At 39.6% G+C, this 23,000-nt stretch overlaps 1 protein-coding gene across 1 annotated transcript in view; it reads right to left on the bottom strand.

Moving 5' to 3' along the window:
- Positions 1-23,000, bottom strand: part of myo15ab (myosin XVAb) — a 106,367-nt gene that overhangs the window by 58,655 nt on the left and 24,712 nt on the right. The window contains exons 19-31 of the mRNA XM_037543776.1: positions 22,317-22,412; positions 18,813-18,944; positions 17,037-17,162; positions 14,685-14,762; positions 11,588-11,742; positions 9,916-9,961; positions 9,500-9,624; positions 9,271-9,388; positions 6,595-6,770; positions 5,614-5,698; positions 3,243-3,296; positions 912-993; positions 39-169 (exon numbers count right to left, since the gene is read on the bottom strand). Coding sequence (XP_037399673.1) covers positions 39-169; positions 912-993; positions 3,243-3,296; positions 5,614-5,698; positions 6,595-6,770; positions 9,271-9,388; positions 9,500-9,624; positions 9,916-9,961; positions 11,588-11,742; positions 14,685-14,762; positions 17,037-17,162; positions 18,813-18,944; positions 22,317-22,412 — 1,404 coding nt within the window. The remainder of the gene's footprint in view (positions 1-38; positions 170-911; positions 994-3,242; positions 3,297-5,613; positions 5,699-6,594; positions 6,771-9,270; positions 9,389-9,499; positions 9,625-9,915; positions 9,962-11,587; positions 11,743-14,684; positions 14,763-17,036; positions 17,163-18,812; positions 18,945-22,316; positions 22,413-23,000) is intronic.

Raw genomic sequence — 23,000 nt, 5'->3', positions numbered from 1 at the left:
GTGTGTGTGTGTGTATATATGTGTATCAGTGTTCTTACTCGGAAATTTGAGCGTATGTATTTGGTCATTAGGTGGTTGTTGATATCCAGAGGGAGAGTGAGCTGAGGATCGACCTGTACTCTCGGAGCCTGAACCAAAGCCAGGCACTCTGAATGCAACTCCTTACCAGCTGTGAAAACACATATACCATATTAATTAACACTGGAAATCAACAAGAACTGCTCACAAGACAATGCAATGCCACTGAGTGTCATTCAGGTTTTAAAACCCCTTTATTTTGGAATTTCACGTAACGAACTGGGTAACATGTTTGGCAAATAAGTTTTCAAAAGTTGTATACAAAAGTCTGGATAGCCTGGTTGAATTACATGGCCAATTTTTGTAGTGAAAATAAATGTAAACATCCTCCACAGAGAACAGACATAAATATGATATTGTTCTGCTGATTATAGTGCTCAGTTTCAATGTACTTACTGAGTTTAACACATTGGAAAAAATCTAATAAAACACATTAAATGCACAGGCCATATTTTATGTTTTATTTTTTAATCCAATATGTTAAATCCAGCAAATAAACAAACAGTAAACTATGCACTAATCACGCAGAAGTGTCTTCTCTGTAGAGAACACACAGTAGAGGTTATTTGACCAGGTGACTGTACATACACTTACAACTACTTCAACTACTTCAAGTATCGGAGAAACAGATGGACTACAGTCTGTAACAGTGTCTACAGTGGAGCTGATAAAATGAACAATGAGGTGGTCAGAATGTTGTTCTTGATCACATTCAAATGAAGAGCCAACAAATGAGTATCAACAACATATTTGGCAGTTTCATGTGGTGACACCGACACACTGGTGCATCAATGTAAGCACAAAGAGAAAGCACACAGCTGTGAGTGAATGACCTGCAGTGGCCTGCAGCAGCCCTCCCAGTTCAGCAGGGATCACCAGCTGGGACACGTTAATCACCTCACGACTGGCTCGCTCCTGTGAAAAACGGAAACACTCCACATTTAAATAATGTGTGAAGTAATAAGTATATAATTTGCAATCATTCCAAATACAGCGGTATAGCCAAGACATGTTTGGTGTCTAAAGTTTGCTTCTTCGGTTTAGCTACGAGGCTAACATGGCTAACAAGTAATAGATGTTTATAGCCTACTAGTTATGACCTAATGGTAATGACCTGTCAGAAACTACATAAGAAAGTCTATCCATCGTATTTTTCACGTGGCCACTATAATTCGAGATGGCTGGAATATCCGTTTAAGACAAAGAACATGTGCTTATTTTTATTTTGTCCCATGAGATGTTTCCGTGACAATGTGCGGTTTGTGGCTGTCACTAAGCTGAAAGTACGTCAAGAACAGCATCTGATGAGCATGAAAACCAAAGATCTTCCCACATAGCAGACAGTTTCAGCCTGATTCTGGCTTTCCTATGTGAGTGTTGGTTGACTGTGGGTAAATGTTGGGTATGCGGGCCAGAACAGGGCCAGATCCTGGACAGCTTCATCCCATTTTGCCTCGTGTCTACATTTGTGCGACAATTGAATGTTGTGGACCAACAACATAGTTGGGTCCAGACTGGGGCCAGATTTGGGCCATAATCCTTTTCTTCTCACTTTAAAATGTGTGAGCCAGATCTGGGCTGAGGATCCAGCTCTATACTGGGCCAGAACAAACCAAGGACGTGGCCTACAAGTGGCCCAGACAAATTTTGCTAACTGGGCTCAGCTGTCACGCGAATGTGGCTTCATAAAAACTCCTAAATAAAGCCTAGTTGTTATTACTGAAATGTGAGCCCATAAAATGCAGCCAGATGATAATCTTCTGGTTGAACCTCACTGGTCGGTGTTAACAGACTCTCTTTACTGGTTTATACTTTATATTCTCTTCATAACTGTCCATGTTCTGCCCTCACTAGACCAGGCTGAGCAGTCAACAGAAAGCTAACAGGCTAACTGGCTAACAGGCAAACACTACATTAATAAAAGACTTTTCAAGCCTTTAAAGTAGGAATTTCTTATAAGCTGAGGCCTACGAAGTAAAGAATGTCACTTACTTGCCAGTTATAAGCTTAAAATGTCTGTATTTAAACTAAAGCTGACATCAAAACTTAATGTAGCGGTGAGCTAACCTCCGCTAGCTAACATAGTGTGGTGAATGTACAAGGAGCATTAGCGCAGTGCTGTTTAAAAACAGACGTGTACTTTAGAAATAGCTATCTAAAGGCACTGCTTTATGGTTTTCTGCGTGCGCCTGACTCTTACTACAAACACAACTAAAACGAAATGAAATGACTTATTAGCGTGAGTAATTCATGTAGGCTATAAAGACGATACTGACTAAAGCGCTTCTTTCATGCAGATTCAAATTTCCGTTGACAGACTGATTGCAATCGACGGCACAAAAGCATTCAACCATCCCTCTATGAATGTTATGCTTTTAATTTTTCCCACATTTCCATCATGTTAGGACGTTATACGCAATTTAATGTGTTGTTTGTTTATGGTTTGCTAGAAGTTCTGGCCATAAGTCGCTCAGGATTCAGGTAGATGAGCTTCCATTACTTATGATTAAGTGACCTTTATTTGTCCCATAACGGGGAAATTTCACCTCTGCACTTAACCCATCCGTGCAGTGAAACGTACACACTAGTGAGAACACAAACACTAGGGGGCAGTGAGCACACTTGCCGAGAGCGGTGGGCAGCCCTATCCACAGCACCCGAGTAGCAGTTGGGGGTTAGGTGTCTTGCTCAAGAACACCTCCGTCACAGACCGTCGGCTCTGGAGATCGAACCGACAACCGTCACTATGAAACTGCTACAAAATAAACTATATGCTAATATGCCTGTCACAAACTTCAAGCAAAGAATGTCTTTTAGAAGCTTTAATGTCGATCACTGAGGTGGGTTTTCTTCTAGTTTTGACCCAATTTTCTAATTTAAGGCCCAAACTGAAGGCCTAGCTCTAATAGTCAAGGATCACCACTGGTTACTTTAAAAATACACTTCTCATCACAAAATGGTACGCAATGCTGTATGTACCTTAATCTGAAGCGCTAAATTAATAAAGCCCTTTATAGACTTGTTTCCTTTCTGTGAATGTGGCTTTAAGCTTGTGTAGGCCCCTCTCTAATATCGGATTTTGGGGTGTATCTGAAAATCACGGCAAACTCTAACTGAATTATCTAACTTAAGTTAAGAGAGAGATAATATCTGCAGTAGTTTACCGCTTCCAGTCGTCTCCTCTCCTCCTCTGCCCTCCTGGCCAAGAGAAGATTATCCTGTGGCAAAGACAAAGGAGAGTGTTCACTTTGAATTTGGTCAAGGCCAACTAGAACTGCATCATCAGTCAGTTAATGATTCTATTGACGTAGTCTTTGTAATTAGATGACTGGTTAAGGACAGTGAGCTACTAATTACGACGGTGCTTTAGGGCCACTGTTAATAAAAATAAAAATAGTTGACTTCGAGAATAAAGTCGTAATATTTAAAAAAAAAAAAAGTCACAATATTTGGAGGTTAAAGTGGGCTAACTGTAGGGGGGCTGCCATAACGCGTCGGGGTCTCGGTTTCTGTACTGTTTCACTCACTCCTGTCTCCTTGTGGATCATTTTGATGATCATTCTCACTGTCTGTGAAACCTCATGCCCTCTTTGAATAGCACACAGCCACTGATAGCTGTGTAGACGGTCAGTGCCTGCGATTCTCCTTCAACAGACAGTTTCCTCCGAGTCCGCCTGGCTCTTTATTCTAGATAAACAGTTTCCTGATCAGCCGTTTCTTATACTATGATGCTGATGTCCAGGAGCGACAGGGAGACTGAGTGTTTCTTTATGGGTGAATCGATATGAAGGTGAAGCTCCACCAACTCAGCGCCTCTCATTTAACACGAGGAGGTGCTGCTTCCCTTTGCAGAACCTCTGGACACAATATTATGACTTTTTTTCTTGAAATATTACGACTTTATTCTCAAAGTCTGCTATTTTTATTTTATTAGCAGTGGCCCTAAAACACCATAGTAAGTAATAGCTTTGATGACATTGCCTTTAGGGATTAGAGACAGTCAACATGGAACAGAGTGAAAACTGAAAAAGAGCAAAATACTTCACAGATTTTATTCAAAAACAGTAACAAAATCTCTTTCAGCTTCCAGAGTGAACACTGTATTTTAAATTACTTCCAACATCTGGTTAACCACATATTATAAAACAGTTCAGCCACACGAGGTGATTGGTTGATAAGCGTTCTAACTGTGCTGTTATTTCACCATAACATCATATTTTTCCCACAAACACTGTACCACTCCACTGAGACGCCGTTGCTAGGCAATGACTTTGACAGCTATAGGAGACGCTTAAGCCACTTGAACATTTTTACTTCTTACTTTGCCACAAACAGAAAATGGACACTTTTAAGATCACATTTGACTGACAGCTGTTTTGGACTCTGAAGATGAGACGACACTAAATTCCCAAACTGTCATCACCGATGTGTTTTAATGTTCGCAGTTCCTTCTGCCAAATTATAGCCCCTTAACAAGCAGCTTGTTGCTACATCAGAGTAACGAACTCCGCCCACTCGCTGCACAGTTGGCAGCTCGTTCTCAAGCTCCTTACACTAAATTCTCAAACTGTCATTTTCCCTGAGCAGATTTTCAGTCGGCAGCTGAGACAGAAGATCAGCTAAACAACCTGGAATCAGCCAGAAATGAACCCAATACCATTCACCACACTATGAACTGTAAGACGCTTTACAGACTGGCTGGAACAAAACAACATTAATACTGATCTGCAAAAACTGACGAAACTGAGCTGAACCTGATATTGCGTCAGTTTTATGGCTCAGTCTGATTTGGTCGAATGGTATTGGGTTCATTTCTGGCTAATTCCAGGTTGTTTATGTTCTTCTGTCACAGCTGCCGACTTAAAAGCTGCTCAGGGAAAATGACAGTTTGGGAATTTAGTGTAAGGAGCTTGAGAACGAGCTGCCAACTGTGCAGCGAGTGGGCGGAGTTCGTTACTCTGATGTAGCAACAAGCTGCTTGTTAAGGAACTATAATTTGGCAGAAGGAACTGCGAACATTAAAACACATTAAACTCCACGTTCATGGCTCAGTTTATTAATTTCTCACTTTATTTATTGAACTGTTGTATAAAAGCAGCAGAACACTGAAGGTTGTGTGATATCATGAATAACATCACAGTGATGTTATTTCATGATAACACACTCCTTCTCGTTATCTATTGCGTAAATAACATAATTTCATTCAACTTTTACTAAGCAAATGCAACAGTGACTTAGTGATTTAGTTTTTTATATTAATACATCTATGCGCTGGATCATAAACAAAGAAAAAAGGCTTCTGTTCTGAATCAACGCAAATGAAAACATTTTAATGCCTTGTGGGAGCAAAAACAATATAACGATGCTTGTAATTAGTTCACCCATTTTAAAACAGTTAAAGTCAGTAACTTCACTCAGTTTTGCTCATGTTTGCAATTGCATTCTGAGAAAAAAACATCGGTTAATTTCGCTTTTCATTTTCCACAACAGTGAGAAAAGGTAACTAAACAACAATTAGACTGGCAGACAACATACCCTGATGTATCGTTTGCGGTTGACGAAGAGCCAAATCATTGAGCGCAACTTGATCAGGTTCACACGCATCTGAAGAAACTGCCGCCTAAAGACCAGTGAAGAGAGTTTTTGAAGGTTACAGAGAGAACATAAGAAAAATGATCAAGGTTAGTTCATCGCACTTGGAAGAGAACGCTAACTGCCAATTCTGCCATCCAACCCACCCAACGAGAGCAAGGCCTATTATGCTGTGTTGGACTCTCTCATACTCGATGATCAACTTTTACAGTTATGAAATTAGTCCATGAAGAAAAGCGCATCATACTGAAGAAACCTCTAAAAGTTTGAGCTCCATAAAGCTGTATTTAATAAAGAGTCAATATTCAAACTTCGGGCATCTCCACTTGCATTTAACTAGATTTGAAATATAAGGCTCTAGTTTGTGAGCTAGTCATCAAATGCATCCACTATGTAGTAGGTATTGTGGTGCTAAGGCTACAGTTTTGGAAATATTTAAGGTATGTTTCAGAAATCTCATGTAATCTATAATAAAACTGTTCAATAAATGTTCATAATATCCAGATATCCAAAACTTACTGAAGAATTAAAGGCCTGTAATTCAAAATGTACATATATACTACATATATATCCGCCTTTTCAACCTACAACAATTTAGCTCCGCCCATTTACATTGAAGTTATAAGGAGTGTTTCAGCCAGGGCTGCTTTCTGAATGAGCGTAGCCAATCTGAACAGAGCTTATTTGCATATATCTTATAGATGTCTTTAAAGCACAGTAACAAATCAGGCTGTTTAATTCTAAGGGTTATGGAAAGGTTGGAAAATGGTCATTTTAAAATGAATTGTTTCTGGTATACAAAGTCACACAAACATCATAAAAACAGAACAAAATGTGCTATATGGACGTTTTAAACTGCAAAATCATTTTGCCTGACTGAAAACGTGACTGTGAATGTTGGTGCTCATGGGAGTTGTAGTTTACCTGGCGAGGAAGCCTCGGCAGTGGGCCTGAAGTTTGGCCATATCCATGCGGAACTTGAGGAATTGCTTACGGACGAAGTACATACGAACGTATCGCTGTAACGTCAGTGCAGCCAAGTGCCTCATGCGATCACGCTTGCTCTCCAACAGCTGATACACGTCCTCCTTTAAAAACAGCTGAGAATGCAACATCGACATTCAACCAGTTACTAACAGGTCAGTTTTCATGGCCATTTTCACACTTTTACTGCTGACGTTTGGGCTTTGCATCACTCACATATGCAGGCCTAAAACCACATGTGTCAGGCTCGAGTCCTGGCAGGCCAAAACACTGCCGATTTCAGCTTTGTGCCTCATTAAACACACCTGATTCAGGTCATCAGCTAATTAGCAAGGCCTTCTTGAACTGAATTCAGAGCGTTAGTTGAGGGTTACTGCTATTATCCGTAACACTTTGGACCAAAACTTCCCCAGTTTGACATGCCTGCCTTTAACAGGCAAGGGAAGGGACATTTTTAGCGTGAATGGCCCTCATTTCTGCACGAAAATCGGTCATAAAAACTGAAAATGCACTGACGTTCTGCTTTGCTGGCCATTCTGTATCGCAGTAGCAGCCAAGCACACATGAAGGGCAGATTTCGGAAGCTGCCCTCTAACATCACGCGCAAAATCCTATCACTTTTTTTTAGTAAAAACATACTGAGGGGTTTGTTAATCTCTATGTCTTCAGCGCAAACTAGACATTACTGAATGGTTTGTTTACTATTCATTAAGCTTTAATCATTACACCATAAATTAGTATGTAATTTTCAGTAGTAGTTTTAATAACACTGTTAAGACCGTCCTATACAAATAATCGTGGAAGTAATGACCTAAATTGAGATTTTATCCATATATAATGGCAACATCATGACCACCTTCTTGTTTCTGCGCTCATTGTCCACTTTATCAGCTCCACTTACTGTATAGCTGCACTCTGTAGTTCTAAAGTTACAGACTGTAGTCCATCTGTTTCTCTGATACTCTGTTACCCTGTTCTTCAGTGGTCAGGACCCCCATGGACCCGCACAGAGCAACTATTTGGGTGGTGGGTCATTCTCAGTACTGCAGTAACACTGACTTATTTACCAAATGATCTTAAATGATCTTTACTTCGGAACACAGGATGCAAACCGATGCATTGAATACTTGTTTGGCATTTTTTAGCCTCTGATTAATGATGACAAAAACTGAACTTCAGAATCTGGAAAGTATTAGTCAGTGTATTAAAGCTATTAGTATTAAAACTCCTAAAGTCAAAGTTATGTGAATTTAGCAGCGAATTTAGACGATAATTCATGCTTGATAACTTGCATAACAAGGTATTAATAAAGTATTTTTTCACAACTAATAATGTCATTATTGGGGATTTTCACCTGATTTTGTGCTAATATGGTTCATAATGAATGAATGAAATGTAATGCACATTGAACGAACCATTGCGAAGTGTCTAATTTAGGCTTTTGTGAATAAATAATGTGTCACTGTATTTCTCCATGATATAATGGCTTCTGTTCACACAAGCCCTCGCAGTATTGACTCTAGTACTCTGCAGGTACACTGGCATGTCAACTTTTCTGGCATTTGTGATTACACTTAACAGCTTTCCGTTTATCGCCATTATCATCATCGTCGTTAACCGCTTAATCCAGATAGGGTCAGCAGTTGGGAGAGCAGAAAATCCCAGATGACCCTGTCTCCCGCAACTTCCTCCAGCTCATTCCCGGGGACCACAAGCCGCTCCCAGGCCAACTTGGAGATGTAATCCGTCTAGCGGGTCCTAGGATGACCCCGGGGTCTTATCCCGGTAGGCCGTGCCTGGCACACCCCCACTGGGAGGCTTCCAGGGGGCATCCGGATCAGATGCCTGAACAACCTCAGCTGGCTCCTCTCAATGTGGAGGAGTAGCAGCTCTACTCCGAGCTCCTCCCAGATGACCGAGCTCCTCACTCTATCGCATAACGTGCAGCCCGCCACCCGACGAAGAGGCTCATTGTATTCGCGATCTCCTTCATTCGGTCATTACCCACAGCTCATGACCACAGGTGAGGGTCGGGACGTAGACCGACCGGTAAACAGAGAGCTTCGCCTTTTGGCTCAACTCCCTCTTCACCACTACAGTCCGGTACAGTGACCGCATTACTGCTGCCGCCTGTCCCAGCCTGCGGCCGCTATCACGATCCCTCTTCCCGTCACTTGTGAACAAGACCCCGAGATACTTAAACTCCTCCATCTGGGGCAGGTCCTTTCCCCTTACCTGGAGTGGGCATGCTTTCCATTTAATTACTGCTAAATTCCCAGGGAAAAGTGCATATTTGAAAGGAGCTACACAGTGGTCCCCCAAAAGTATTTGGACGCTTTAATCCTTAACCATTGGTAAAGTTTAATGAAGATCCTTTGGTCACTTTCTAAAATGTTCAACAAATAATATTTGTTTTGGAGAAAAACTCAATCAATCTGATGGTATGCTCTTTATGTGGAGAAAGCTTGGAGAAGAACTCCAGAAGAAATGTATTCAGAGCACTGATAAGTACTGAGGTGGAAAAGTCTGGGGCTGTAAACGCCATGATTTTACATATGTCACAAAGATCCAAATACTTTTTGGAATAACCACCGTACCAACTCATATAACGCTCACCTTGGACACGCCCACTTGATAATCTCCCTTTTGGATTGGACAGAGCTTCATCAACACAAGGACACAGTTATCTCCGTCCGGCGGCGGCGCTTTCTTCAGCCCTAGCAGTGCTTTATACCTACGAGTCAGTCAGAAAGAAGCTTTTGAGCACCATTTCTACCCAATCCAACAGCGTGACGTTATGTAAAGGCAACACACTGTGAGTGAAATAGCTCTGCTGTGGGTTTACCTGTCTAAAAACTTATGGAAAGGCACTCTGACTGGATATCCTTCCTTTCGAATTTGGATGGCGTCCATGATTCCAGAATATCTGAGCTGGTTTGCCACCAAATCAGGCTCAAATAGACCTGGTTCCTGAAATGAGATTACAGTGTAAATACACAAAGACACAAGTGGACACACAGAAGGGGGTGTAATAAGAGGCTGATCGTTTGTGTCAGTGGGATCAGCTGAGAGTTCATTCATAAAGGTAAAAGTAATTGGGATCTCAAGGCTGGAAATGAGAGTGAGCGTGTCGTTTTTCTTTTATTTTTCGGTAACCGGCAAGACGTGTCAAGAGGGTTTACCCACAAAACTTCCCTCCATCCCACTCTTAAAGTACAGGATTAAAACAACCGAGTAATGAACTGAGTAAACAGCACGTACCTTATTATTATTTGGCTTTATGCAGCGAACAAAAAATGGGTTACACCTGGAAGAGAACAGAATAAGGAATATTACAATTGATATACTCAAAAATTTCAGGCCGAAAAACAGCAAAATCATGCTTCATCTTTAATTTAAAAGAACGAGTTTCCTCATTTTCTCTTTACCCCAAATGTAATAAAATAGCGAAGACTATGTTTGGTGTCTTTGTTTCTTTAGTTTTGCACTGGAGCCATGAAACAAAAAAGGAATCTTCTGTCCTACCAAGTATCATTGTTCATGCCTAAATCAGCACACCAACGCTGTTCTTGTTAAGTACAGACAAAGTTCAGGTTTCAAGACAACTAGACAACTGTTACTTCTGTTTTTACCAATTTAAGTATGTCCAGTTTGTCCATTGTTGAGTATTATCAACATTATTATTATTATTATTTTTATTTAATTCTTTCTCTTTACTTCTTCTGTTTTGTCTCTCAGTTATTTCTGTTTTTTCTTTCACTCAAAGCAGGGGATGGGTGGGGGGTGGGTGGGTTGGGGGAGGACGGTGTTTGTAAGGGGCTTGGGTGGTTGTGGTACCACATCACCTTATATTTGTATGATGGGGGGGGGGCTTAAAATATTTTGATATGATTACATTAGACATCAAAACAAAGAAGAACTAATGGCTACAGCAACAATCTCATCACATGGTTAAGATTTAGCCATTTTAATATTTCAACCTGAGTCTGAAAACCAACACTTTATTAAACTTATAGCGAAAACTACCAAACCACAACAAGAACAAAGTTGGCTTCTGATAAGGGACGCATTTCTGAGCATGTTTATTTTGTCCAGATTAAGCAGGTGTGGCAGAGAGCGAGACTTAGAGAAAGATGCCATGGACCTGGGTCAGTGTGCTGGTGCTGTAGAATAGTAACCCCCCCCAGCCCCCCAATGATAGCTTCATCAGTTAGCGAAAGCTATGGGGCTACAATTGAATACAATACCACACGTCTACAAGCTAACCAGTGACACACTGTTCAGGTCTTCATGCTTTCTGTTAGGAAGGTTTTACATTCATTTTATTCTGTTACATGTTAGCTACATTAGTCTAGTAGCTTTAGGGTAAAAGTAAAGAAGCAAACATCAAACGACACATAAATCTCAGCTGATTGATGGGCTAAGATGGAATTTTTGCTGAACTGCTGCTTTAAAGTCAAAATCAGAGACTTTCACTGGACTATCAATATCCAAGCGGATCATCTCAGATGTCTCACGTTGCTAGTGATGTGAAATAAGTTCTGACTGCATTTGCTTCCAATAACTTTATGCTATCAAAGTGTTTTTTTTTGGCCTTTTATTTCACAATTTGAAAGAAAAACTTACAATTATAACAATGTTAATTCTACAATATCTTGTAACAATCTAACTCCACTCCCCCAACCCACCCTACTCGCCCTTCCCATCCTACTCACCCTCCCCACCCGTCCTACCCAACCCTAGATAACCCCCCCCACCCACCCCCCCCCCCCCCCCCCCCCGCCAGATTATCAAAATGTTTTTAGCAACAATACCCATGGATAATATTGCTAAAAGTAACATCTACACTTAATTCACTGAGTATTATTCATAGAAAAAAAGCAGGATTGTACACAAATGTGTGTCAGTCTTTGTGCATGCGTTTGTGTGTGACCTTTCCATCTTGTCCAGGAGCTCCTGTAGAGAGTGCTGGAACTTGGCAGCGACGGTGGAGGGCTGATATCGCCGGGTCACTGTGCTGTCCCTCCTCATTCCCCCTTTCTGCTGGTTCAGCATCTCAGCGTGCTTTATGAAGAGATTGGAGACCATCTGCACAGAAACACACAGTACAACCAAAGCCTTAAATAAATGCAAATACTGTTCTATGCAAAAGTCAGAGACCACCTTTCGTTTACTTCATTTCCAATTAAAATGGGAATTTGCTCAGGAGATGTTTCTGAGATTAAATCTAAGATAACCTACAACCCCAATTCCAATGAAGTTGGGACGTTGTGTAAAACATAAATAAAAATAGACTGCAATGATTTACAAATCCTTTTCAACCTGTATTCAATTGATTGGATATTACCAGACGGGCTCAGGAACACTTCAGAAAACCACTGTCAGTGAACACAGTTCGTCTTATTTCAGCAAGACAATGCCAAGCCACATTCTGCACGTGTTACAACAGTGTGTCTTCGTAGTAAAAGAGTGCGGGTACTAGACTGGCCTGCCTGCAGTCCAGACCTGTCTCCCATTGAAAATGTGTGGCGCGTTATGAAGTGCAAAATACAACGGAGACCCCGGACTGTTGAGCAACTGAAGTTGTACATCAAGCAAGAATGGGAAAGAATTCCACCTACAAAGCTTCAACAATCAGTGTCCTCAGTTCCCAAACGCTTATTGAGTGTTGTTAAAAGGAAAGGTGATGTAACACAGTGGTAAACACGCCCCTGTCCCAACTTCTTGGGAACGTGTTGCAGGCATCAAATTCAAAATGAGTGAATATTTACAAAAAACAATAAAGTTTATCCGTCTGAACATGAAATATCTTGTCTTTGTAGTGTATTCAATTGAATATAGGTTGGAAAGGATTTGCAAATCATCGTATTCTGTTTTACACAACGTCCCAACTTCATTGGAATTGGGGTTGTACTTGCAGAAGAAGAGGAAAGTCAAAGGAAAATAATGAAAAAAAACAGGAGTATCTAAAACTGTAGAACTGACAAAATGGGCCTCCTAACAACCATCTGGAAGACCTGGTTGACAGCAAAACTGCCCCCCATCAGATAAACAGCACTTAAAGCTTTCATCTTTGAGAGAGAGGGGAAGATCAAGCTGCTTCAGATCTGAAAACATCCACGGGTTTTTCTGTCCATCCTTCCACTGTGAGAAGTCGATTCAGCGCTGTGGGTCTGAAAGGACGTGTAGCTGTTCAAGAAGAGCCTCACAGAGAAAATGAAACGGACACATCAAACAAAGAAGCTGAACAATGGACTGACCACCCCAGAGTCCAGACCTCAACACCACTGAATGTGCTAGAGAGAAGCTGAAAATGCAACCAACTTCTAAGACTGAACTTTGGAGGTGTGAAAAAGTATCCCTGCAGATTTCTTTGAAAAACTGAAACTGAGTGTCCAGAACGGTGGTGGACAGTAACTAAGTAAATGTAATTTGTTACTGTACTTAAGTAGTTTTTTCATGTATCAGTACTTTACTTAATTTTTCCATTTTGGGCGACTTTTTCCTTTCACTCCACGACATTTCAAAGTCAAATATTTTACTTTTCCCTCCTACATTTTGAGAAATCTGTGGTTCCTTTTGGTTTCTGTGTGTATAAAAACGTAACATGTCAAAATGAAAGAAGCGCAAAGCCAGAGCACCAATCAGGGCCCAGCGGTCACTTTGTTTAGAGCTGGTTTTGACCTGTTGGTCAGACCGACCCAGTGCAGCACGCGGTTCAACGTCAGCGCAGCAGCGTAAAACTTTGGGAGAGTCTGTTCAACATAAATGATGAACTAACCTAACTTTGTGTAAATAGAGCTCAATATAGAAATATGTCCACATATGCAGTCGAGACTGACGCGGCTTTTTTCTGAATTTCTACAAACACCATTTCATTTTATAGTAAATGAGTTTGGGCTGGTTTATGTTTATGAACAGACGCCTACAGATCAACATAGTAAAGGAGCTCATCTGTGATCCTGAGTTTAAAATGAGTTCATGAGTCTTGTTATAGTCATTGTCAGAGTCATTATTAATCTTTTAGTACTTTTACTTTTGATACTTAAGTACATCTGAAGGCGAATACGTTTGTACTTTTACTCAAGTGGAGGTCTAGAGTAAGGACTTCTACTTTTACTGGAGTAATATTTTACCTTGGGTATCTCTACTTTAAGTCTAGTACATGATCTGTGTACTTCGTCCACCTCTGGTCCAGAAAAGAATGCCAGCTGTACCCAAGGCAAAGAGTTGACATATTACACTGGGAAATGTGAAGTTACATTTAGTTGTTGAGGCTTCTGTGTAATTTTCGAAGTTAAATATATCGCTGTTGTCAGAAGAAAACCTCGTATCTCCAAAATGGTAACTTTACAGGAGAAGGAAAAAACCTACTGTACATTTCATGTAAGTATATTTTGGGCTGTTCCTGTTGGTCCATTCTTCATTAAATTTACATACAATGTAAGGAGCCACAGGCGTTTTCAAATTATGTCAGAAACTGAAAAACAACAAAAATGGAGTTATGAGGTTTTCTTCCGACAGCAGTGATTTGTTCTCTGCAATTTTCTATTAAAATGAATATCTTTGGGCGGCACGGTGGCGTGGTGGGTAGCGCTGTCGCCTCACAGCGAGGAGGGCCTGGGTTCGATTCCCCTGCCGGGTGACCGGGGTCCTCTCTGTGTGGAGTTTGCATGTTCTCCCCGTGTCTGCGTGGGTTTCCTCCCACAGTCCAAAGACATGCAGTCAGGCCAATTGGACATGCTAAATTGCCCCTAGGTGTGAGTGACTGTCTGTGTCTGTCTGTCTGCCCTGCGATGGACTAGCGACCTGTCCAGGGTGTATCCTGCCTTCCGCCCGAAGACTGCTGGGATAGGCTCCAGCACCCCCCGCGACCCTGACTGAGAAGCGGCTTAGAAGATGGATGGATGAATATCTTTTATGTGATGGCTGTTTTACACGGAAACTAAATAAATGGAAGGTGGTCTCTGTCTTGCACAGCAATGCGAATACCTTCTGTATGTTCTGCACACAGACTGGCCAACACTCACCCTGTTGTGGCTCTGAACGAACAGATCCAGGACTTCTTGTCGAACCTGGTCATGATTCTTATCCAGAAACCTATGGACCTAAGAAACAACAGCTCATTAATTCGGGCCCTCTTTCAATACATATCAACTCTAATGAACTAAATAAATGACTAAGTATTCACACAAACGAGCACGGCTGATTTAGTTGGTGCACAACCTTTTAATAATTTCATAAGAGTAGCACAAGTAGCACTCAAAATGTATTTTAGAAAGAACTGATTCCTCCATATAAATGGATATAATTAAGAGACCCTTATTAGTCCCACAACGGGGAAATTTCACCTCCGCATTTAACCCATCTGTGAGGTGAAACACCACATACACACTAGTGAGCGCACACACACACACTAGGGGGCAGTGAGCACACTTGCCCGGAGCAGTGGGCAGCCCTATCCGCAGCGCCCGGGGAGCAGTTGGAGGTTAGGTGTCTTGCTCAAGGACACCTCAGTCATGTGCTGTCAGCTCTGGGGATCGAACCGGCAACCTTCCGGTCACGAGGCTGGTTCCCCAACCTCCAGCCCACGACTGCCCCCTAATAATGCTCTTCTCATTGAGCATCTGGCTTCACTGTACATCTTTAACCCAACCCCAAGTGTCTCCTTGCCCCTTGGAACTGAGTCACAAGGGGTAGTTGTTGAAATAGTCCCTACGAAATGGGAAACACTCAAATATCCATCCATCCATCCATCCATCCATCCATCCATCCTCACTGCTGGGCTTTAGTTACATTTAAGGCATCATCTGCCTTCAAAGAGGAGGGGGCAGTTATTTATTATGACCCACTGCTAATTCAAGTTCTCATTCGACTTCAGCAGAATGTAACTGGTGCACCATTTAAGGTGGAACGGGAAAGTTAGCCAGCTAGTTACCGAGACATTAGCAAACTATTGGTGATTTTTATGACTGTCATGAAGAAAAGGGACCATAATACATTGAAACGACATTAAACTAAGTTAAACAGTGGTTATCGTAATTTTTTAATGAAGAAAATTCTCACATTTGTGGGTTTCTTTGGTCTCTTGTTCAGGCATCTTGCTGGTTTTTCTGTTTTTCTCATAACACTCAGTTTGGAGCGTGATTCTGAAAAACCTTTTGGAAGGTCGTGTAGCCCAAACACTTCACCCTACCCCTCTATCTCAAGAATCGGGACACCCTACCGCTAGACATGAACACAGCGAAGTGGTAGGAGCGAGGGGTGAAAAGGGATTGGGCCTTTGAGTGCAGACTACTGACACCTTAGCTATAATGGAGTTACGGGCCAATGTGAATCAAAAACGGGTATTAAGGAGGATGACTTAGCCAGCTGAGTGTTTTCACAGGATGATGGTGGGAGAGGGAAATAAAAGGTTGTATTTTTGGTTAATATTATTTTTCCCCGCCCACTGCTGCACAGTGACGTAGTCAAGTCTAAGAGGATGAAATCAAATCAAATCAAATTTATTTGTATAGCGCTTTTTACAACGGATGTTGTCACAAAGCCGCTTTACAGAATTTCGGAAAAGACAAAGGACTGTAAGAATGTACAGAAACCCCCCGGTGGGCAAGCCAGGGCAACAGTGGCAAGGAAAAACTCCCTCAGAACTGAGGAAGAAGCCTTGGGAGGAACCAGGCTCACCAGGGGGGACCCATCCTCCTCTGGTCAAACTACCTACAAGTGATTATACTACTAATATTAATAGCAGTAATATTGGTATTAGGAATAACTAGGAGTCTATGAGTTGTAAAGGTCCTTATATTTGATGGCATATTATAGGAAAACAAGATTTTGTCTTTAAAAAGATATAATTAATCATGCTAAACATGATCAGGTACATGAACTACAAAGGTTAAAAAAAATTTAATTTCTTTAAGGATGGTTCTTTGTGTTTTTAAGGTCTTTTTAGGTGCCGTTCATGTTTAGTTTGCTGATTGTCAGGGATTAAAAGCATGAATATGTGAGTTCATAATGATTTATTTCCGTACATTCCTTACCTGCTGAAAATGTAAGACAACTTGCTGCACAGCAAACTACTATATCAATGTTGTCGGTAGAAAATCTCTCCAAAATGGTAACTTTACAGGAGAAGGAAAGAACATGCTTCACTTTTAATGTAAGTCAATGGAACCAGAATTTTTTCCAAGTCATTTTGGGGCGTTTCTTTTGGTCCATGCGTCATGAAATTTACACACAATGTAAGGGGCAACAGACGTTTTTAAATTATGTCAAAAAATGAAAAATGACAAAATTGGAGATACAAGGTTTTCTTCCGACAGCAGTGATATGCATCTTGTACCTAATAGTGCAGCAGTATGTGGTGATCTCATTGTCTGTACCTGGTAAGTCACTCGCCCTGCGTAGTGCTTCACAGTGAACTCTGGCAGTGGCATTTTTGGCCTGGAGTAGAGGGGATTGTTGCCATGGTGATAGTGGCACTTCTGAAGGAAGGTGTGGTCAGTGGCCTGACACAACAGGAGATAAAAGTCAAAGGTTTGGGGGCACCGATATATACACTTCTACCTACAGACATTTTGTGATACCAAGGGGGGCAATCATAAGTTTGGTTTCTCCAGTTCTTGCTGACTAAGTAAAAATAAGCCAACGTATCCTCTACAGAGAACAAACTTCTTTTTATTGCGCAATTACTGTTTATTGATCATCTTGACTTCTGTCGTTCAAAAATGTGAGAGATCAAGCCTAAGCCAAAATATGACACACATATCATGTCTCTTTTTTCACCTGGTGGATACAAACTTCCATTTTATTGGACAGGCATCTCTGAGTAAGTCTCATTTCCATGTTTCTCTCTATGCCCCTCCCATTATCGTCATGTTCACCTTTGTTTTGTTCGTAATGCTGCCATGTAATGAGTGTCCTCAGCTGTGTGGTCTATGTGTTTTGCTTTGTGTTTTGCAGTGTTAGTTCAGTTCTGTGTTTTCCAGGTTTGTGTTTGTCTTTATTTATTCTTTCTTTATCTATCTATCTATCTATCTATCTATCTATCTATCTATCTATCTATCTATCTATCTAACTTATTTTGTTTCATTTCATTTTATTTCATTTAATACAACTGACTTTCACATTTATCCTTGTCTGCTCCTCTTTTTCACCAGCAACTGCTACAGCAGTTTTTGCTGCTATACATTTGCATGCAAAAATTAGAAAACCCCCCACTGAAATGAGTGAAAATAATTAAAATGATAAATTTTAATATGGCATTTTTTGCAAATATTACTGCACAATTTTTATTTAAACTCTTATTATATATTGTTTTTTCCATCTGAATTTACATGACCAAATCGTAAGGCTAATTATTCAGTAACTGCATGGAATGAATGCAAATGTATTTTTTTTTTATAAAAGTTCCAATTAACAGAACATGCATTTTATGTTCACATATATCGCTATATGATTACAATTTCCTGCTGAAAGCCTAAAATCTTAGACGTTTAGAATTTATCTGTTTATAGTTTATAGCCCAGATTTGTGGAAAAATGGGTCGAATTTCAGCAAAAAAAAAAAGAAAACTGAGTTTTATTATAAGGGTTTAAAATGACATCACCACCTATTTGACTGAAAAGAAGACAGTTACAGCCTCATATGACGCCCACCTTCTGAATGTAGCTTATGAAATATGAAAGTTATGAAGAATAAGATGAAGTACATTTTGGAACCACTGTGATCCCATTTAAAAAGGCTAAACATACTGTACAATTTTTGCACAGGTCACATTTTGCTTTATTTTTTTTTAAGCAATAAATTCAGTCATTGTATTTTCCCAAAATTACAAAATTAGCAACAAGTGGATTTTGACTTTTTTTTTTCATATGACTGAAGCTATTTGTTTTTTTAGATTAACTGTTTAAACATTTACTGTTTCATTTAGTTTTTTCTCAAAACAAATCTGATTGTTTTTTAATATATTAAGCTGCCACAAATTGACAAAGAAAACACTGTGTCCATAAACATTCAATAGACAGTGTACATCAACCACAGACATGTGATTCACTCTTGCAACGTAACAAACATTTTACGGATACTTAAATATACTTAAATACACATCCAGGCCTACAGATGATTTAGTTCAGTGGTAAAGAGGGTAAAGATATTACCTGAGGAAAGTTACTCTGGTCGTCGAGAATGCGGAATATCCCGTGAGGCTTCGCAGCAATGAGGTCTATACATGCCTGGTTGTCGGTGAAAGACAATTCCCTCCATCCGATCTGCTCTCGTACATACTCTTCCTATACAAGCAGAGTGTATATGAGCATACAGTGAGTGAATGTGAGGGAGCACATTTAAGAGACACCGTCATTTCCAACTGGGACACAACTGGGACCCGTTTTTAAGGTTTAAATAATAAAAAAGGGTACTTGTTTGTCTGATTTCCACAGATAATACTTTTTAAACCTTCTCCTGTCCTTACAAAGCAACTAAGAACTCACTCATAACATAAGCCAATAGGCAATTGCTGAACTTTGTGGAAAAAACACATTTTTGTCAATTCTGCAGAAAAGCTATATGTTAATTAAGGCTTAAATTTATATAATTTGTTCTTTTAGAGGGAAATTTTGTGGCCATTTGATTGTGATATATACACTCATAGATACAAGCCCACAAATGAAAACTTATGCATTTTAATTAATGTCAATTTTCAATAAATACATAAATCCAATGTAAAAAAATTGTATTATAATTTGTTTCTCCATCATGTTCAATAAACCTGAATAAATTAAATAACGTTTAAATTAGAAGTGCTTGTAGGATTTAGGCAATTCTTTTACTTAACATTTATGTATTTCTAAAGAGTTAATAGTACCTTCTGTACTCATATCAATTACTTAGACTATGTAAATGTATTAAATGGTAAATTCACAAACATTTATTTTAGTCCAAACTATTGTCACGATTGGCCCCTCCCAGTCCTGTCCATGTGTTCTGTTGTGTTTTGGTTTAGCCCATTTGTTTCTGTTTTGGTTTTTAGTCCAGCCCCTTGTTTCGTGACTCCGCCCCTGATTGTTCCCACCTGTGTCTTGTGATCCCTTGTTAGCCCTTGTGTATTTAAGCCCTGTGTTTGCCTTGGTCTGTGTTGGTCTTTGTTATTTACTGCTCTGTTTGTACTGTTTAGATGGTGTTTAGATGTTTGGATCTTCTTGGTTGGATGTACTGTTTGATTGTGTTTGACGTGCTGTTTCATTCTTGTTTGAGGTTCTGTGTTTCTGTTCATCATGTCTGTCCCGCGATATCTCCGTGTTGCTTGTATGACCCTGGACTGTTCGGACCCTGACCCTGGATTTGCCCGAAATAAATAAATATATAAATAATAACTCAGCACATGCGTCCGCCTCCTCGCTCCTACTTGCTGAGTTACAATACAAGACACATATAAACTTTAAAGTCTCATGCTGACCATCATGCCAGTTAGCTAGCTAATACTATCAGTCACTGAGGTCACCTACAGTAAGAAAAATCATGAACTGTTGATTTGAATATTAATTGAATTCGTCTTTACATACAGCTTCACAATAAATCACTGCCATTGTTTCTTTAATCTACCTTTTGTACCTGTTACAATGACAGCAGACCTAGCAAGGATGCTAGCTAGCTTGGTTATTTTTAGAGTATCTCTCAAAATAAACAAAATAAAACATTAATTTATGGTCATAAACATAAAAACACAAATTAAGTTAATGAAGCAATTTCCTTGTTGAAGATGTGTTTCCTATTACTATTGCACATGCACGCTGGCTCCTAATAAGATTTAGTGGAAAAATATAAAAGATCTTATACAAGTTATGAATAAATAAAATATATTTTTATGTTTTTTAAATATGTTTTATGCAAATTATTTGCTTAATGGCCATAAATCATTTTTTGAGTGTACTTAACCTCTTTTCACAGTGGCCATAAAACGCCTTTGCTGCCTGTTTGAGGTCCCTGAGCAAAAATATGCATATTTATTCTTCAATAACGTTGGTGGAATATAGTTTGATGGAAATGTTCATGATTCACAAAACCATAAGTGAACTGAGTTTGTATGTTTATAGGTGAATAAGGAGTTGCAGCATTTACAGATGTGGCTTTATCATGTTTAAATGTCATTTTGTTCTCCTCTCGTTTTGCCCCTCGTTGCTCGCCAGCAGCCCAATACAGAGTCAAAATACTTTACACATACAAGCTCAGCAGTGTTAATCTGTCCAAGTTAATCTGATCAGAAGGGAACACTTCAGGCCTCCAGAGAAGGCCTAATGATTTCTGCATGTCTATAATTTTTCATTTTAGTTCATTTTTATTCAGTTTTTTAATTTATTACTCATAATTAAACACTGCAACCACAACCTCAAATGCAGAGCAGAAAACTGGCCAGTCAGAAATTGTTTATTTATAGGTAAATATAGCTAAGCAAGCTCTCCTATTGCTCAGGGCTTCAGGAGCTGAAGAGAAGTCCTAACATGCTAGATTAACTATCAGCGTAACCACGAACTGACAGAGGAATCAATGAACCACGTTTTTCAGGTGGGATCAAAAAAGGTCACTCTAGGTCTTCTGGACGTTCTAGATGTGTCACTGACTCTGAATATGAGTGGCAGCCTAATCAGTGGCTTTTTAGAAGTGGAAAATAACAGTGAAAAAGTCATTATGAAACTGCTACAAGGTAAAACATATGCTAACATTTCTACTGCAAGCTTCATTTAAAACATGAAATATTTTAATTTAATATTTTGTATTTAATATATAATATTTATATTTGATATTTAATATTTTAAATATCAGGAGCTTTAAAGACTTCTTTAATCTAGGAGAGACAAAAAGTCCATGTGTATGGCTGTTAGCTTAGTGTTAAAAAATGTCTAGAATCATATAGGCATGCTAGCATAAATTTGCATTATCATAGAGGTGTTTTTTTACTGAACCTTTGACATTTATGGCCCAAATTGAAGGACTAGAGCTAAGAGCTTGCAGAATGGCCACTAGAGGGCCCGCAGAAAGAGGTCAAAAGCAAAAGTGAGCAAAACTGACTTTTTCCATGGTTGTTTCAATGTATGACCATTGGATAAAACTTGAGCACAGCTTTGCTAAGATATTCTTGCAGGCCAGAGATTTACTTCACACTTCTATAACCGAGGACTCGCTCAACCAGTTTGCACTGAAGTCCCTGTAGTTACTGAATAATAAGCCTTGGTATATAAACAGCCTGGATTCCAAGGGGGTAACGTGTAACGGCTGTAACGCTTTTGATTTTACATTATATAGTCACATAATTCAAACATTTATGCATGAACATCTGTAGCTTACAACTGGCTTGTTTCATAAGCAAGCTTTTGTAAAACACACTAAAATTATTGCCAGACCCTGCACCTGTACTTTTTATTCCTTGTTGCACCATGTTGTTCCTGGAGAAATGTAATTTCACTAAACTGTGTACTTGCACATAGACGGAATAACAATAAAAGCCTCTTGACTCTTGACTTGACTTGATGCAACACACATGCAACATTAGGTTGAAAAACACCGAAACACTCCTTTAAGTAGCATCGTAAATGGTGTTAGACACGACAAGGCAGTTTTAGGCATTAACATTTACATTAAACCGTTGCAAGAGCAGGTGGCCTCACCTGTTCCTGCTTTAGGATGATTTTTGTGAAGAAGTACTGGAGAGTCTCGTTGGCGTAGTTGATGCAAAGCTGCTCAAAGCTGTTAAATGTTAACTCCTGAAAAATACAAACATAGAGTTGTTTGTAAAAAGTGCTGAATGCGAGCTGGGTTTAGGCTCCCCTGGTCAAAAGACATATTTTATTGATTTTTTATTGAGTGAAATTAAGTTAATAATGTAAGTTAATAAGAGAACACACTCCTGCACATTCTAATGCTCAATAACCATTGATTTGCTATATTTAACATATTAGGGGGAAAAGAACAAAATGTGGCCTGTGCAAAGTTATGGCACTTTTCATATTTTATTTTTATATATCACTGCTGTCAGAACAAAACCTTGTATCTCCAAAATGGGAACTTTACAGGAGAAGGAAAAAACCTACTTTAGTTTTAATGCAAGTCAATGGAACCAAATGTCTTTCCAAGTCATTTTGGGCTGTTTCTTTTGGTCCAATTATCATGAAATTTACATATAATGTACAGAACAACAGGCACTTTCAAATTATGTCAAAAATGTTTTGTTTAAAACTAAAAAACTAAATAAGATTAAACTATATTAATTGTGCACTACAATTTGGAGAAAAATTAAATTAAATTAAAACTGTGTTCTATGTACAGGAGGTGTTAACTTATTTTCACTTAGA

Source organism: Pygocentrus nattereri, chromosome 12, assembly GCF_015220715.1.
Source record: "Pygocentrus nattereri isolate fPygNat1 chromosome 12, fPygNat1.pri, whole genome shotgun sequence".
Taxonomy (NCBI): domain Eukaryota; kingdom Metazoa; phylum Chordata; class Actinopteri; order Characiformes; family Serrasalmidae; genus Pygocentrus; species Pygocentrus nattereri.
This window is presented reverse-complemented; position numbering and strand designations above follow the sequence as displayed.